The sequence below is a fragment of the Parathielavia appendiculata genome (assembly GCF_033297405.1).
Source record: "Parathielavia appendiculata strain CBS 731.68 unplaced genomic scaffold N657scaffold_8, whole genome shotgun sequence".
NCBI lineage: Eukaryota > Fungi > Ascomycota > Sordariomycetes > Sordariales > Chaetomiaceae > Parathielavia > Parathielavia appendiculata.
The window spans coordinates 526,130-543,004 of NW_026944227.1; the positions used below are offsets into that span (position 1 = coordinate 526,130).

Here is a 16,875-nt window from a genome sequence, read left to right on the forward strand (position 1 = left end):
CGTTCGAGACTGGGTCACAAAGAAAAGTGTGTCCAGATTCAGCAAGGTTAGAACAGGGTAATCTGTGACAGAGCCAAAGGCGCAGGACCGGCTATATAGGGCTACGCCTAATATATCTCGATGTCGGAGCACTACTGGCCCCGAGCTGTCTCACGCCGTCTCCCGCGATGTGCTCACCCCGGGCAGTCTACTCCTGGCCATCTGCTCGATTGTCAACCGTGTACACACTAACGTTCACCGCATAGTCCCACCACGACCAAACTTTCCCGTCTAGTTCAACCGACGGCCTCTTCAGAACTTCTCAACATACGGCCTCAGATCAAGCTCATGCGTGAAGCTCGACCGATGCTGCGTATGCAAATGCCAGTAACTCTCGGCAATCTTCATGCCCGTCAGCAACACAGGCTCGCACACCACTGGCGTCTTGAGAATCGAAACTCACAGCATCAGCACTAATCTTTCCGTCCTCCTTTCCTTCGTTTACCGTATATCCCTTCGTCCGTGGGATATCAATCACACCGTCCAGTACCACATGCGCCACATGCACGCCCTGTGGGCCGAACTCCCTCGCCAGGCTCTGGCCCAGCGCCCGCACGGCGAATTTACCAGCCGCAAAGAGGCCGAAGCGGGCCGAACCGCGGACCGAGGCCGTGGCGCCCGAGATGATTAGGGACGGGGAATGCGGGCTGGTGGGGACGGATTCCAGGAGAGAGGGGAGGGTCGCCTGGGCGAAGTTGTAGAGGCCTCGGCTGGTTCAAGTCAGTGGGAGGGGGGTGCCATTGTCAGAAGATGATGGAGGTAGGTAAGGTTAGAGGGGAATTTGGAGGGGGAGGTGGGAGAGGGAATAATCAACGTACGCGTTGGCAGCCAAACTGGCATCGAGCTCCTCGACCGTCGTTTCAAGAAACGGCTTGACGCCGAACCCGGCGCCGACGTTGTCTATCATTATCATCCCCGCAAATCAGCACACACCCAATTCTTTCCAAATAAAAGCGACCACCCCACCAACAGCACGCAAGGTAACGGAAAGAAATGAAGATGGGAAATCTTACAAACAGCGACGGCCAACCCCAGGCCCTTCCCACCCTCTCCATTGTCGCTCTTGCCGGCAAACTCCCTCCTGACGACCTCCAGCGCAGATTGTACTGACGCCGCATCGGACGTGTCGGCGCTGACGCCAACCGCCTCGCCGCCCTGCCGCCGAATCTCGGCTACGATGCCCTCGTAGCTCTCGGGCTTGCGCGCCAGCAGCACGACCGGGTAGGCCCGCGCGAAGCGCAACGCCACGGCGCGGCCTGTGCCCGGGCCGACGCCGGCGATGAGGGCGTAGAAGGATTTGGAGATTGTTGAGGCTGTTGGGGTCGTCATTGTGGGTTGTATTTGATAAAGGGGGTTGGGTTGGATTGGATTGGATTGGATTGGACTGGACTGAATTGGATTGGATTGTTGAAGGTGGTGTGGTTTGAGGATTGTCGTGGGTACTGGTCAGTGGTGCAGGACGATGTTACTACGAGGGAGGCACGAGAAGTGGACGTGATAGAATTTTGATAGACACTTTAATATATGATGGATGTGTGTTCAAGAGGTGGGCGGCTTCAAAGAGGCGAGATGTTTGGTTGCTTATAGTTGAGTCTGGTATGACGAGATCACGTCGTTGAATTAGTAACCCCGGCGTGGGAGCAGTGGTGATTAATAATGTATGTTGTATCTTCCGCCGTGAAAGGATGGTGGAATTTGGATGATGGATGGCGACTGCGTTGCTGGCTTCGTTTCAGGTTATTACGCTGCTCTTTCCTGCGACTCGGGCAACTCCGTATCGTGAGGGAAGTGGACTCGTAGGTGTAAGGATCGGCAAACTGGTTCTTCTTGAAGGTGTGCTTGGTGAAGATACAGTGGGCCCAGAGCTTGCAGTTATCATGAGAGTTTACGAGCTAACCTTATCCGTAAACCGCCACTCGAATCGTTACCCTAGATAATGCCCTGGGTTACTCCGTACCACTCTTATTTCCAACGTTCAAAATTATTGTCCTCCCTATGACAGACTTGGTAAGAAATCCAAGGAGTGAGTAGGGTCTGGTGCTGGCCGAAGCACCACCGTGATGTCTCACCCTGAGCAACTGATACCCACTGCGGGAGTTAGGGCTCTAATTGGCGGACCCCCGTCTCGGTATCCGTACCCGACGGGCCCTGCCGCCCCCGCTTTGCGGCCCTCCTGGCTCCCGACACGGGTGTGTCTCCACAACATCCGGCCTTAACACCGCCAATCGTTGATCTCGTCGACTTCCCAAGCACTGAGCGCCATGTGATGTCGGTACAGGAACCGAAAGGGACATATATGTCTTGTCCTGTTCGCGATGGAACCAATACTGTTGACTGCTCCATAACAACGGCATAACCGTATCCGGGACATTCCCGTTTATCGTCGCACATTTCCGGTTTCTCGCCATGTTCCAAGCACTCATCTCGGCACTCCTTTCACTTGCAGGTATTGGGGTCGTCTTGGCCGTAGCTCTGGCGGTCACCATATGGCGAGCCTTCTTTACCCGTCTTGCCTCGGTGCCCGGGCCGGCCATTGCCCGCTTCACGGACCTGTGGTATGCCTACCGCATCTACCGGGGCAGTTTCGAGAAGGACAATGTCCGACTCCACCAAAAGTATGGTACGTTCGTCCTGATGGGCTAACCCAAGTATGCATTTGGTCTGAGTTATGGCTTGTATGAGACAGGACCGGTTGTGAGGTACGGCGTCAACCGCTTCAGCATCGCCGACCCCCAGGCAGCCAGCATCATCTACGGTCCTGCCAGTAAATTCACCAAGTCTTCCTGGTACCAGACCTGGGGCACCCCTTCCTCCCACGCCTGGTCGCTCTTCAGCGATCAGGACGCCAAGCGCCACGCCTCCAACCGCCGCCAGTACCAGAACACATACAGCATGTCCAGCCTCGTCCATTACGAATCCTACGTCGACGAGTGCGCCCATCTGTTCTGCCAGAGACTGTCCGAGATGGTCGCCGGCACCGACTGGAGCCGGCCTCTGGACATGGGCCACTGGCTGCAGTGTTACGCCTTCGACGTCATCGGCATGATCACGTACTCGAAACGCATCGGCTTCCTGGACTTTGGCGAGGACGTCGGCGACGTCATGCGGAATCTCGGCGACCACCTGGCCTACGCGAGCGTCGTCGGCGTGTACCCGCTGATGCACCCGATCCTCTTCCGGGTGCGGAACTGGCTGGCCGGCTCGCGCGGCAAGGGGAGGCAGTTCATTGTCAACTTCACCCAGGAGTGCATGGCGGCGCACCAGGCCACGCCCAAGGCACAGGTTATGGTTCCCGGAAAGAATTATGGCAAGGGCGAGGAGCAGGGACAGACGATGGACTTCCTCTCCAAGTTTGTCCAGAAACACTCGCAAGACCCGGCCGTCTTCACCACGTACCACGTTCTTTCGGGCTGCGTGTCCAACATGGTGGCCGGTTCCGACACGACGTCCATCAGCCTCAGCGCCATCCTGTACCATGTCCTGCACAACCCCGGCGTCCTGACGAAGCTGCGAGGCGAGGTGGACCAGCACTGCCCGCAGAACAAGGCTTCGCCCCATATCACGTTTGCCCAAAGTCAGGGCATGCCGTACCTTCAGGCCGTCATCAAGGAGGCGCTGCGAATGCATCCGGCCACGGGCCTGCCGCTCGAAAGAGTGGTTCCCGAAGGGGGCGCAACTATTAGCGGAGTCTTCTTTCCAGAAGGGGTAGGTTTAACATTTTTTTTTCCCCCCTCAAGTTGGCCTTTTCGTGCCATTCTCCCTCCGCAACAACTGGCTAATGGGGACACTCTTCTCCAGGCGATTGTAGGAATCAACAGCTGGGTGGAGCACAACAACAAAGCGATATTCGGCGATGACACAGACAGGTTCAACCCGGACAGATGGCTCCAGAAGGACAAGGAGAGGATCGGTGCCATGAATCGGCATTGGATGCCGGTAAGTTCTTCCCCTCTCCTCAGCTGCTATAGCGGAGTGACCGTGATGCTGATGAACAACCCAAGTTTGGCCTGGGCTCTCGCACCTGCATCGGGCGGCATATTTCGATGCTCGAAATGTGCAAGCTGGTGCCGAGGTTGGTTCGGGATTATGATATGGAACTCTGCAACATGGGACAGTGGCAGACGAAGGACCATTGGTTTGTCAAGCCCGAGAACTTCAAGGTTTTGGTTCGGCCCAGGCTGGTCGGCGATGGGCCGTGACTTGGATTGGTAGTTGCGGTAAAGTACCTGTGGAGTGTTATTCTCCGTGACCAGGTACTTCAAATCACTAAGGTACGTAAGGAAAAGTAGCTTCCCTCTGGGGACCGACTTTGTGGACCTCCAAGGTTGACAATCGAGCACCTCACGTTCCAAAGATTTCACGTCTCGTACGGAGGTTTATTGAATCAAACCGTGTACCTACAATCCAACGGAACTACCTACTTGCTGCACTCAATTCACTAGGGAACTTGCTCGACTTGCTAGCTTCTCAAAGCTAATCATCTTCCATTCACTATGATCAACCAAGCCTCGGTCCGAAGCATCGGGGGTCGTCCTTTCACCTTCTCCTCACGGAATGAAGGCAGAAGAAAATCAATCTTCTCGCTCATGTTTCCATCTAAGTTAAATATAGCCAAGTGTGAAGAATTCAAAACGTTCGAGAGGATGAGCCGTATATCCCCGCTTACACGTCTGAACTGCTACGTGACGGACGGGTTGGTTGCTTGTCGAACCATAGCCTCGAGCCGCCCGATATCCCAACGCTCCAGTGCTGCACTCCCAGCTACAGACCGTGTAATATGACTCTAGCCCGCTCATGCTCGTGAGCCAGAGAAGTCGGCCCCTCGCCATCAGGCCCCTTCAAGTTTCCCCGCCCACTTCCATCTCGTAGACTCACACCGCTCGGTACTGTTGGCCAACGTGCCCCGAGCATGATGTGTGCTCGGCATCACTCCCATGTCGGCCCGCCAAAGCAGAAGTTCTCGGTCATTTTAGGGGCGAGTTGGCGAGATATCTCCGTGTTTGTACAAGTAGTACATTGACCGATGTCTCCCAAGTCTTGGCCTTTCGGGTGGACGTCCTCCACTTCTCCCGATAGCACGACAAGGGTCACTCACCTGCAGGCATGCGAACTGGAATGCAGCCAGAGAGAAGTGTTGGGTAACCCAGCGTCATGCACCCCAGATTTGGATTTCTGGGGTACATTGCGGGGGATGGAGAATGCGACTCCATATTCCATCCTCGATTGAGATGGGCATCCGGATTCCGGGATCGATCGTGGAGTATTCGGTGTCGAGAGACCGAGGGGGCATCAAGATGCTCATCGCACTGTGTGAGAGAGCTCACTCGATGAGAAGCAGGACACACATGCAGACTTATGAATACTGGGCCGTCTATATAAATCAAACCAAGTCCCACCACCACAGTGGCGATGGCATCAAGTCCTAGCAACATAAACCCTTTGCTTTAAGCCTTGAGTCACCTCTTTCAGTACCTGCCTTATCCTCAAGCCAACAACATGTTTACCCGCCTCGCCACTTTTTCATGCTGCCTCGTGGGCCTGCAGCAGGTTCTCGCAGCGCCAGCCCCGTCCCCGTCCTACCTTGATTGGAGAACCTTCACGGCCAGAGGAGTCGACCTGGGCGGCTGGCTGCACCAAGAGGCCGTTATCGACCCCGGCTTCTGGTCCCAGCACGGCGGCAGCGCCCGCGACGAATGGGAGCTGTGCGTCAACCTGGGCAGCCGCTGCGGCTCCGTGCTGGAGCAGCGCTACGCCAGCTACATCCGGCCCTCGGACATCGACCGGCTGGCCGCCGCGGGCATCAACGTGCTCCGCATCCCCACAGGCTACAACGCGTGGGTCAAGGTGCCCGGCTCTCAGCTGTACACCGGCCGCCAGGTCGAACACCTCCGGTCCATCTCGCGCTACGCTATCGCACAGCACGGCATGCACGTCATCGTCGACATCCACTCCCTGCCCGGCGGCCTCAACGGCATGGGCCTCGGCGGCCGCGAGGGCGGCTACGACTGGTTTCAGAACCAAACCGCGCTCGACTACTCATACCGCGCCGTCGAGGCCGCCCTCGCCTTCATCCAGACCTCGGACCACCCGCACGGCTACACGCTCGCGCCCATCAACGAGCCCGTCGACAACCGCGATATGTCCAAGTTCGGCACGCCCGAGTCCCTGAGCGAGGACGGGCGGGCCTGGGTGCTGGCCTACTTCCGCGGCGTGCTCGACCGGGTGCGGCGCGTCAACCGGAACATCCCCGTCATGCTGCAGGGCGGGTTCCTGGGCGAGGAGTACTGGTCCCCCTTGTTCGAATCCGAGGCAAGAATCGTCTTTGACGTGCACAACTACTACTTTGCCGGCCGGCCGGCCACGTCGGCCAACCTGCCGCAGTTCCTCTGCGCCGACGCCCGCGCCTCGGCCGGCGACGGCAGGTTCCCCGTCTTTGTCGGCGAGTGTAAGCAACACCTTTTTTTTCTGTTGTTTGTAGACTGTTATTGCCTTTCCCATTTTATGGCTGCCTCGAAGGAAGCCATTCTGCTCCCGAGATAAGCGCGTTCTTTGATTCTGAGATCCCTCCAGTCCGGACATTTCACAGGATAGAAAATTCACGAGCTGACATCGTTCGTAGGGTCCATTCAGGCTACCAGCAATAATACACTGGCCAGCCGCAGGGTGAACCTGAACACGGGCCTGCAGGCCTGGGAGAAGTACACCAGCGGGAGCGCTTACTGGACGTATCGGTTCTATGGCAATGTTCCCGTTCAGGGGGAGGGTGTGCAGGGGGACTATTGGAGCTATGAGAAGTTCATGGACCTCGGCATCATTGACCCCTCGAAGGGAGTCAGCTGTGTGTAAAGGAAAGACGGGTGAATGCCGGGGATGATCTGCCAGGGAATTAGGTGAATCGGTGACCGGATGGCCAGTCACAAGCGGGAGTGTTAGTTAGCCTGGTATACGGAAGGGATCTTGGGCACTCTAAGTCAGCACCTCCACTCTTTCAGGCCGTCTGAGACCTCTGCCCATATGCCCAGAGCATCATCAAGTCCATGTTTGCTTTGAATTGATCTGTAGCTATGCCAAGAGAGATAGGGCAACCTCCCGACGGGCTTTTGTCGAATCTCCCTAAGGTACTGCACCTTACTTACAGTAACCTCCTACCGTAGACATCTCGCAATACATGCATAGCGACTACAAGCTGAATCAATTTTGAGCTGCCAACACCACCAAAGGCTTCCTACTCAATCTCTTCCTTCCCCCAAGCCAAGTTTTCTTATTCATTTCGGCGAGTTATGGGTGCCACGTGTGGCAACATCTAGGACTCTCCCAGCGGATTCAAGGCTCATGGTTCTCGCCCACGAGTTTAGACTCAACCCAAGGGAGCACTGCTCTTGGATAATGTCTTCTTGTCATTATACGGTACCAAACCACTCGCAACACCAAAGAAGTCACCCATGGATGGCTGACCTCGAAGCTCAGACAGACAGTGTACGCTTCTCACAGAGCAGGGTAGACCGCTGGCGTGCCCGGGAAGGTATACAATGACCGCTACACAAGGTAATTGCTGAAAGCAAACCCACCTATCAAAAGGTTCTAATCACCCACCCCGAGGTACCCAGGATACATGCTGGCAGACTTTCCAACATCCCGCCCACATGGAAGGTAGCCACTCCCGTTTCCACCCAGGCGCACTCTACGCGGCCTCCTGAGTAATGACAATCTCCTTTTCTCTCTCCGCAATCACCATATCCTTCACCGCAACAGGATGGTCTCCAAACAGCTCATCCATCTGCTCCAGCGTGCGGCCCATGGTCTCCGGGTAAAAGAAGATGTAGCACAGCATGGCGAACAGGTTGAAGACAAAAAACACATAAAAGTACTTGAACTCGATGGCCGTCAGCGCGTCGGGGGTAAACTGGGCAAAGATCAGGTTGACGGCCCAGTTGGTAAAGGTAGTAATGGCGTTGCCGAGCGCGCGGACTTCGACGGGGAAAATCTCGGCCGGGTACACCCACGAGATGATGCCGAGCGGGGTGTAAAACAGCGAGAAGATGAAGTTCATGGCCACCATGCTGCGCATCTGGTTGCCGTTGCCGGCGTCAAAGTACTGCCCCTGGACGGCGTTGACGAGCAGCGCCGCGGCGAGGCCGGCGGCCGACACGATCAGCGGCTTGACCCGGCCGACCTTCTCCAGCAGCCACAGGCCGATGGTGCAGTAGATGATGGAGAGGGCGCCGTTAATGCCGATGATCATGAGCGACGTCTGCGCCGAGATGCCGAGGATGCCGTATATCCGGGGCCCGTAGTAGTTAATGACGTTGATGCCCGAGAGCGGACCGAATGCTTGCACGCCGCAGCCGAGGAGCAGGCGCTTCCGCCAGGTCGGTCGCGTGACGATCGACTTCCAGCTGATGTCGCCCATTGCGCGGTCGGCCAGGATGGCCTCGCGGATTTCCTGGAGCTCTAGCTCAACGAGGTCCCTATCCTGGCCCGAACGGAGTCTGTCCAAGACAGCCCGGGCCTCCTCGTGCCGGTCCTTTTCCATCAGCCAGCGAGGCGACTCGTGCAGAAAGAAAATGCCGACGAGCAGGATGAGACTAGGTACGTTCTGAAAAGCAAGGGGGAAGCGCCCTGTGACACACACTCAAGTCAGTACTACTGCTCTCCGTTCCTAGGTATCTCATATGATTGACCGACATGAGAAAGAGCCCGCCACAAACGAGCAGCCGTAACCCAACCACTGGGCCACCAGAAAGCCCCAGCTCAACATCCACTGGAGCAGGCCCGAGAGGATACCCCTGAACTTGGCTTCGGACAGCTCGCCGGCGTACATGGGGATGGTCGAGGTCAGCATGCCGACCGCCACCCCGCCAATGAAGCGGCCGACGATGACCATGGGAATGCTGACAGCGCCCGCCTGGAGGGACGCTCCGAGACACGATACGGCGGAGCCGGCAAAGATGGTCCGTCGGCGGCCGAGCCGGTCGGCGGCGAACATGTTGATGATGGTGCCGAGAATGGCACCGCCCTGGAAGGCCGACACGATGCCCCCGATGGTTGTGTCGGACGGTTTGCCGAATGAGTCGACAAAGGTAGGGAGCGCAATGGTGGACGTGATGATGCCCGAGTCATAGCCAAAGAGGAAGCCTCCCAGGGCTAGGAACACAGCCGACAAGAAGGTGGTTGCGCGGCCCATTGTGTTGATTTGCGCACAAGGGCAGGTACTTTGCGTAAGTGGTAGTCGGCATCACGAGGAGCGGAGGCAAGGTCGTGTGCTCGATTTTTGTACTTGATGGCGGACGCTGTGGGCGATCAATCTTGCCCTAGCAATGGCCCCCCAGCACACACCCTTGCGAAGGAATCGCCACATGTCGTTGTCGAGGTCGTCCGAACGCTCCATCTCGGACATGACATGGCCCGAACAGCCCCTGAAGCACGGCGTCGCATTCGGACAAGGTGATGACCCAAGTGATGTCGCATCACCTTTCTTACATGTGTCCTCCACATCCCGATGCCTACCCCGGATCCCCATTCGTTGACATGCGAAGCTACCGGTCCCGGCGAGGGGAGAGTTGAGAGGCAGGGCCAGAACTTGCGGGCTTCGGTGTAAAGACGGTGTAAAACAGCCCGACGCTGATCATTGATTATGGAATCTCAGTGACTTGGGAGTCTCCTCGTGCCGAACAACACATGGTCTGTGGCAGCCCGACTTGACATCTGCGGAACCAAGTTACCAACAAGCAGCGCCGACAAAAATGGAAATCGTACGGTGTGGCATCCACGGCTTCCACGAGGTGCTCGGCATCGACGTGGACGAGATCCGCTTCTTTTGGATTCTGGACTCGCACGTCGAGAATGCCCGGCAGACGGCGTACCGCATCACGCTCGCCGCCAGTCCTCAGGGACAAGGTGGCGACGACTTGGTCCTTCTCTGGGACACCGGCAAGGTCCAGAGCAGTGAGCAACGGGACATTGTCTGTAGGCCAAAGGGCGGCTTCCTGTCAGCAACGTTTCACTACTGGCAGGTGACCGTGTGGGGTCAGAATGGCGTTCCGACGACGTCTCCGTCGAACGAGTTCTTCACGGCCTACCCGCGGTCCAACCGGCTGCTTCCCCCGTACAGCATGAACCAGACCTATGTAAGTCGAGCGTGGTTTAACTGAATCCGGTTCTGGTGTGCTGACCAACAGATGCCACACTCGAGCCTCATCTTCAAGACCTGGTTTGAGGACGAACCGAACCGCTGGAAGGCCGTATGGATTGGAAACGGCGGAGACAAGCCCTTGTACCTTCGCAAGTCCTTCGCGCTCGCCGAGAAGCCAGTTCGGGCCATCGCCTTTGCGTCGGGTCTCGGCCACTTCAACCTCTTCTGCAACGGGTTGCCGGCCTCCTCCCACGTGCTCGACCCGGGCTGGACCAACTACCACCGCACCGTCCAGTTTGTCGCCTACGACCTGTCCGGCAAACTCGCCGACGGAGAGAACGTCGTGGCTGCCCATGTCGGCAACGGCTTCTACGCCGGAGACCAAGGCGACCGATTCTTCTGGCCGACGTACGAGGACAACACATACGTGCGATATGGAAACGAGCTGTGCTTCTTCGCCGAACTACACCTCTTTTACGAGGACGGCCGGCGGGAGACAGTCATCTCGGGACCGGACTGGAAGGTTAGGGCCAGCGCGACGTCGCTCGCCAACGTCTACGCCTCGGAGACGCACGACAAGAGAGAGTACCCCGTCGGATGGGATGCTGCGTCGTTCGACGATTCGGCGTGGACTTGTGCAAAGCCTCTGACCGGCCCCAGGGGGAAGTTGGCATACCAGAGCCAGCCGCCAGTCATGCTCCACGAGACGGTGCTGCCGGTCTCGAAAAAAACCATCGCGCCGGCCATCGTCAGCTTCGACCTTGGACAAAACATGTCGACCATGGTGCATATCGAAGTGAGTGGGCCGGCGGGCGCCGAGGTCATTGTCCGCTACTCGGAGACGGTGGACGAGCACGGCGCCGTGTTGATGCCCGACCCGCTGTTCAAGGAGTTCGAGACGGGCGTCTACTCCAGAATAACTTTATCAGGCGAGGGCGTCGAGAGTTGGGCCCCCGACTTCTCCTTCACGAGCGCCCGGTACATCCAAGTCGAAGGCGTAGCGGTCGGGCCGGGCCTAGGTCTCCCCGTTATCCACTCGGTTTGGGGCCGCCACGTCTCATCGGCCGCCCGACGGCTGGGCTCCATGACGACCGACAACGAAGACGTCAATGCCCTCATCAACATGTGCCACTGGTCCATCTCCAGCAACCTCTTCAGCTACCACACCGACTGCCCGCAGATCGAGAAGTTCGCCTGGCTCGAGGTGACGCACCTCCTGGCGCCGGCAACCCAGTACATGCGCGACATGGAGAGCCTCTACTCCAAGATCCTTGCCGACATTGCCGACGCGCAGGAGCCCAATGGCCTGGTGCCCACCATGGCGCCCGAAATGCGCTACATGTGCGGGCCCCTCCACGACACCGTCACCTGGGGCGGCGCCATCGCGCTGCTGCCTGAGCTCCTCAAGCGCTACTACGGCTCGACCCACACCTTCTCCAGAATGTATGTCCCCTGCACGCGGTACCTCGACTACCTACGGACCAAGGAGCGCAGGGGCGGGCTCATCGAGCACGGGCTGGGCGACTGGGGCGTCGACATCGCCTATGGCAACCACCAGGCCAACATTGAGACGGCTATGTATTATCAATGCCTTCGCAACGTGGAGCTCATGGCCAACACGCTGGGCTACACGACCGACGCGGCCAAGTACCGCGCCTGGGCCGAGCGCATCCACCGGGTCTATAACGAGCACCTCCTCGTGCTCCCGTCCCACCCGCGCTCCAACCGGTCCTACGCCTTCTATACCTCCCTCGACCACGCCGACGGCAGGCACGACTGCACGGCCGTGGCGCAGGCCATGGCCCTACAGCTGGGCCTCGTCCCACCTCAGCACAAAGCTGACGTCCAGCACGCGTTCCTCACCGCCTGCTCCCCAGACGGTTCGTCACCCACCATTCGCGCGGGCTCCATCGGGCTCAAGCACGTGTGGAACACCTTAGCAGATCTCGACCGCGCTGATGTGGCGCTGGCGATGGCGCTGGGACCCTCCCGCCACGGCAGGGATGGGGAGGAGAATGGTCTGGCGCCGCCGCCGCACCCGTCGTACCTGCGCTTCCTCCGCCGCGGCGAGACGACGCTGTCCGAGTTCTGGCAGGACCACTGCCGCAGCAAGTGCCACGACATGTACGCGAGCGTGCTCGAGTGGTGCTATGGCGCCGTGCTGGGCGTGAGAGAGGTGACGGATGGGTACCGCGCGTGGACGGTGCGGCCGCCGCTGGGTCGCGGAGGAGAGAATTTTGGGAGGGGGGTGGAGGGCACGGTCGAGTGTCCGTATGGAAGGATTGAGGTGAGGTTTGAGAGGGAAGAAACACGAGGAAAGGCGAGGTTGAGGGTCAAGGTGCCGGTTGGGACGACCGCGACGGTGCTGCTTCCTGGGCCCGAGACGGCGGTGGAGCTGATGCGGGAGGGGTGGGACGAGGGGCGGAGGTTAAGGAGGCAGGGGCCGAGCGTTGAGCTGAATCATGGGACGTACGAGGTCGAGATCTTGTTGTAGAGTAAAGAGGAACCGTGTTGGTTGATCACCGTCTTTTGAGACTATTCAGTGGCTCGGTTGTTGGCCGTCGCTCAGCTTCCCCAGCCTCGTCCTCTCTGCCGCCGGATTCTCTCCAGATCTGTGACCCCAAGCCTCTAAGTCGTCCGGGGTAGTTCATTGAGAGCTCCATGAGAGAACTGACTGGAGATCTCATCCTTGATCATTTATTCAATCTCGCTGTGCTGTAGACGCAGGGATTTTTGTGGCAGCAGGGTTGTTGGTAACCGCTGGGGCAGCCCAGGCGGCAACAGGTGCGTCTGGCTCCGGCACGGGCCCCAGACGCGTCCAGGCTGATGATGAACTCCTGCGCCTCGGTCCCACTAACCGCACTCATCTGGCCGTACTTCTCTGTTCTTCAGGCTCAGCCCGCGCCTCGTTGCAACCTGTTAGCTACAGCAACATGTCAGTTGTCACCAGCTTACTTAGAAAGTTCGAGTCTGCCGGGCTTATTGTGAGCCAGCCGAATCAGCGCGAGCACGCTGGTCGGCATGGTTGATGAACGAGTATGGAAGGCTCGGTAGTGAAAGTCGAAAAGGGTGTGTTTTGAATATTTGCGTAGTATTGAAGTGCAATACTTTGGTCGATTACCCAGAGATGGAGCTGGAGCTTGAGGTACGGCAACAAGGCAGAAATACAGGTGCCAGCAGTTCCACCTACCTGATCGAAGAGGGCTAATGGTCAAATTGTCGGGAGAACTATGAGAAGCATGAGCTGGCCCCCCCCTCTGAATCAGGTACATTAAAAGAGCATCAGGAGCCACAGCTTGATTTGTGAGGAGTTAACAGGAAGGAAATGAAAGCTGAGGTCAGGGCACGAGGAGCGGAAGTGCACCCTAACCCGAAAATTACCTGTCATTGTCGCGGCTGTTGTGTGTGTGTGTATTGCAATGTTACCCTACACCACTTGGATATTAGTACTCACCAGTAATACACTCGAGCGCGTTAGAACTTAGCTCTCAACCTGGCACAAATTCATTCACTGACAGGATCGTTGGAATTCAACCTTTCTCTCAATTCATTTTACTTTTTTTCTTGCCGCGAGATCACTCGACGGAATATCGGGTTTGTTTTCATCAATTCTCATCAACAACTGCGAAAATCTAGTACACCCGACACCAATCTTCAAATCGGTTGCGCGCACAGGATGCCTTACGATCCGAACTGGGAATTGGAAGGCTTGGGCGGCACTGAAGCCGACTTCAGGAGCTTTTCATTTGAAGATGATGCGGACGGCATGCGGGCCGAGGAGGCGGGAGAAGAGGAGCTGAGCGATGAGGAGGAAGCAGAGGACATGGAGGTCGACTTGCCTCGGCCACCTCAGAGTCATCCTCCAGAGAAGGATCCCGATGTGACACCCAGACCTCGTTTGCCGTTCCCCGGAGCTGTTCCCACCGGGGGACTACCCCATATGGAAGTGGTCCTTCATTCGAGCCGTAGGAGAGTCGACTTCTCCGCACCGCCCGATGACCTTGCAGGCCATCTCGACGAAACAGACCTGGTCACCTCAAACATTATACCCCGACCAAGGAGTAAACGGCCGGAAGAGAAGACGGAAAAGGCCCCAGCCGCCCCTCCCCCGAAGACACACCCGCCCGTCGCGGCCCCTCCGATACCAACCGTCACACCTCAACCGAAAAAGCGCGGCCGCCCGTTTGGATGGGGACTCGACTACGGCTCATACTCAACACTGAGCGCAGGCTTTCCGCCCAGGTCATCAACGCCGCGGCCGAAACCCAAGAAGCCGGCCAGCGAGCAGAAACAGAGGCGTCGCCCTAGGCGCAAACCCGCTCCCACCGCCCGCCAGATTTACCTCAAGCTCAACCCACAGTTTTTTGCCTTCCGATGCGAGTGGGAGAACTGTCCGGCGGAGCTCCAAAATCATGAGACACTCCGCAAACACCTCCTCATCGTCCACGGCCGGCCCTCAACAAGATCCTCAACAGCAACAGTCACACCGTCACCACCCGCCGCTGCATTCTCATCACAACCAGCCCCCGCACCAATACAACCAGCCTTTTCCTGCAAATGGTCCACCTGCACCGCCGTCCTCCGCACCCACGACTCGTTCAAAGCCCACATCGAGAAATTCCACCTCCTCCCCTACCACTGGCACGCAGGCGACGGCCCTCGAAACACCACCCCTTCTTCTTCTTCCCCCTCTACCACCACCACCACCGCCACCACCTCACCCCCGCATAAACTCCCCTCATACCTCTTCAACGCCCTCGGCGAGCAGGTGACGCCCTCGGTGCACGACCAGCAGCTCGAGACGGAGGACGACCGCAAGAAGCGGCAGGCGCGCATCAACCGCGTGCTGCTGCTGCGGGACCGCAACGCGCCCGAGGAGCCGGGCTACACGGCCCGGGAGCTGGACATCATCGCGCAGGCGGTGGCCGAGAAGCGGGCGAGGCAGCGCATGCTTAGGGAGTATGCGGAGCGGGTGTGCGGTGGGGTTGAGGGGATGGAGGGGTGGAGGCCTTAGGGGGAGTGGAGTTGGGCTATGGGAACTGGGTTGCGGGTATTGGGGGATGTTGCACAGGGGGTTTGGATGTTTGTTGAGTACAGTCACTGGCTGGGGATTTCAGGCTGGTTTGATGAGAGGTCGTTGGGTTCTGGGTAATTGAGCCTTCTGAATCTACCTTAATCAGCTGGACATGGACGTGCAGCAGTCAAGGGCATACGGCAATGGAACATGGGCGTTGTTGATTGGAGTAAGCTGCCAGCTGGACTGTTGGTAGCCATATTGAGAGGTGATATAGCACATTAGGTGTTCTGCTACGGAGTCACATCTAGATGCTAGACTCAAGTTGACGCTGGAAAGTCAAAAGCACCCATATGAACATTCATGCCAACATCGTCCCTTAGACGGGTAGCCCAGCATGAGACAGGTCATGACTGACTGACGGAGACAGGTATAAAAATCCGATCTGCTTGTATAGTATCTGGAGGGGCCTCCTCGTGGTGTACTGTGTACGTATTGGTGGAGGCCATCGGCAACTCTGGCATTCCATTCCAGTTCCATGCGGTTCCTAGTTATTCCCGGCCTAGGTTGCTCAAGAACAGGAGGTGGTCAACTAGAAAGGTGTTCTACCCGCCTTCTATATCTTACAATGGCAGCGACGGAAAATTTCCGGTGTGCCCTGCTGATATGACGTCAAAATTTTGCCTTTATTGAGAAACAAAAATTTCCGTTGTTTTACGCGAAGCTAGCTTCTCAAAGGCAATCGACATCAGAGGGCCGAGTCCGGAGAGGCGAGGTGCGTTGGTTTGTCATCAAAACTCGGTCTCCATGCTGAATCCAGCCAACACGAGAAAACGTGCTACCGCGGATGAGGCGAGACAGTGTGCAATTCATGCAGATCGGGAGAATGGCCAGCTTAATGGCATGCCAATCTGGTGAACTCGTTGCGATAGGGACGGATCCAGTTCATCTTGGTTGAGCCCTGTCGCCGTAGGACATCAACCCGCGTGCATGCTTTGCGAGAAGTAGTTGTGATGCAAATAACTTTTCGTCCCTCCAGGCTGTCCGGGCTGAGATGAATTTGTATGGGCTGATGACTGCTCCGTATGGTAAACGGTGGCAGAGCAGGGCGCAAACACGGCAGTTGAAGAGGGCATTGGATATACGAATAGGCAGGATACCAAAGTAAGGTAGTACGGATTTGGGTGCTACGATCGGATGGCCGTCTGGCCATGAAGCATTCAATCCACGTATTGATGAGGAATCTCCATGGACGTGGGAAATGGAAGGTGCATGTGGAAGGTACTGTAACTCCGATGTGTCATGCTCAAACGCCAGGCCAATCCCACTCTAATTTGGCTGCTACACACACCTTTGCTTTAGGAGAGACCAGATGGCTTAGGATAGCTGTTGAACTATTGAAACCGTAGATATCTTCGAAATAGTCGTCAAAAGGCAATTTCTGGAGATTCTGAATATTAGTTTAAGATCTAGGAGCTTCTCTATTAGCTACCTTACTAAGCTTTTAAATATGTACCTCTTTTTGCTCTGAACTACTCTTTTGCTTCTATAATACGATCTGTACCCTATGATATATTATCATTATTATCATTCCTATACCGCTTGATGCAGGAGGCACCAGAGGGATGGCATGGTATGGGTGTAACTATGGCGGCATGTCCCGTGACACCCCATTGCCCCTGTAGAGGCT

At 57.1% G+C, this 16,875-nt stretch overlaps 6 protein-coding genes across 6 annotated transcripts; 4 read left to right on the forward strand and 2 right to left on the reverse strand.

The window, feature by feature from the left end:
* Positions 1–291: 291 nt before the first annotated feature.
* Positions 292–1,368, reverse strand: N657DRAFT_656814 (NAD(P)-binding protein; the record flags this gene model as incomplete). The annotated part of the gene is made up of 4 exons (XM_062794742.1): positions 292–381; positions 443–749; positions 858–939; positions 1,053–1,368. 4 exons carry the CDS (start codon positions 1,366–1,368, stop codon positions 292–294), a joined length of 795 nt encoding a protein of 264 aa, XP_062646473.1.
* Positions 1,369–2,245: 877 nt separating this feature from the next.
* N657DRAFT_646436 (cytochrome P450) lies at positions 2,246–4,630 on the forward strand. The gene is made up of 5 exons (XM_062793121.1): positions 2,246–2,659; positions 2,726–3,744; positions 3,838–3,975; positions 4,041–4,310; positions 4,394–4,630. The coding sequence occupies exons 1-4, from the start codon at positions 2,446–2,448 to the stop codon at positions 4,236–4,238; spliced, it is 1,569 nt and encodes a 522-aa protein (XP_062646474.1). The 5' UTR covers positions 2,246–2,445; the 3' UTR covers positions 4,239–4,310; positions 4,394–4,630.
* Positions 4,631–5,445: 815 nt separating this feature from the next.
* Positions 5,446–6,885, forward strand: N657DRAFT_620717 (glycoside hydrolase family 5 protein; the record flags this gene model as incomplete). The annotated part of the gene is made up of 2 exons (XM_062790600.1): positions 5,446–6,484; positions 6,659–6,885. The coding sequence occupies exons 1-2, from the start codon at positions 5,536–5,538 to the stop codon at positions 6,883–6,885; spliced, it is 1,176 nt and encodes a 391-aa protein (XP_062646475.1). The 5' UTR covers positions 5,446–5,535.
* Positions 6,886–7,720: 835 nt separating this feature from the next.
* On the reverse strand, positions 7,721–9,223 carry N657DRAFT_634722 (general substrate transporter; the record flags this gene model as incomplete). The annotated part of the gene is made up of 2 exons (XM_062791295.1): positions 7,721–8,658; positions 8,725–9,223. The coding sequence occupies 2 exons, from the start codon at positions 9,221–9,223 to the stop codon at positions 7,721–7,723; spliced, it is 1,437 nt and encodes a 478-aa protein (XP_062646476.1).
* Positions 9,224–9,782: 559 nt separating this feature from the next.
* On the forward strand, positions 9,783–12,665 carry N657DRAFT_656818 (glycoside hydrolase family 78 protein; the record flags this gene model as incomplete). Its single annotated transcript, XM_062794743.1, has 2 exons — positions 9,783–10,166; positions 10,218–12,665. The coding sequence occupies 2 exons, from the start codon at positions 9,783–9,785 to the stop codon at positions 12,663–12,665; spliced, it is 2,832 nt and encodes a 943-aa protein (XP_062646477.1).
* Positions 12,666–13,633: 968 nt separating this feature from the next.
* Positions 13,634–15,729, forward strand: N657DRAFT_475261 (uncharacterized protein). Its single transcript, XM_062787539.1, has 2 exons — positions 13,634–15,121; positions 15,186–15,729. The coding sequence occupies exons 1-2, from the start codon at positions 13,848–13,850 to the stop codon at positions 15,325–15,327; spliced, it is 1,416 nt and encodes a 471-aa protein (XP_062646478.1). The 5' UTR covers positions 13,634–13,847; the 3' UTR covers positions 15,328–15,729.
* The last annotated feature ends 1,146 nt before the right edge of the window (positions 15,730–16,875 follow it).

What these genes read in the sequence shown, in the direction of transcription:
- N657DRAFT_475261 (XM_062787539.1), top strand. Translation starts at nt 13,848, where the DNA reads ATGCCTTACGATCCGAACTGGGAATTGGAAGGCTTGGGCGGCACTGAA. An exon ending in AAGCGGGCGAGGCAGCGCAT is followed by an intron (nt 15,122 to 15,185) that starts GCTTAGGGAGTA and finishes TGGAGGCCTTAG; the next exon opens with GGGGAGTGGAGTTGGGCTAT.
- N657DRAFT_646436 (XM_062793121.1), top strand. Translation starts at nt 2,446, where the DNA reads ATGTTCCAAGCACTCATCTCGGCACTCCTTTCACTTGCAGGTATTGGG. An exon ending in CCGACTCCACCAAAAGTATG is followed by an intron (nt 2,660 to 2,725) that starts GTACGTTCGTCC and finishes TGTATGAGACAG; the next exon opens with GACCGGTTGTGAGGTACGGC. An exon ending in TGAATCGGCATTGGATGCCG is followed by an intron (nt 3,976 to 4,040) that starts GTAAGTTCTTCC and finishes GAACAACCCAAG; the next exon opens with TTTGGCCTGGGCTCTCGCAC.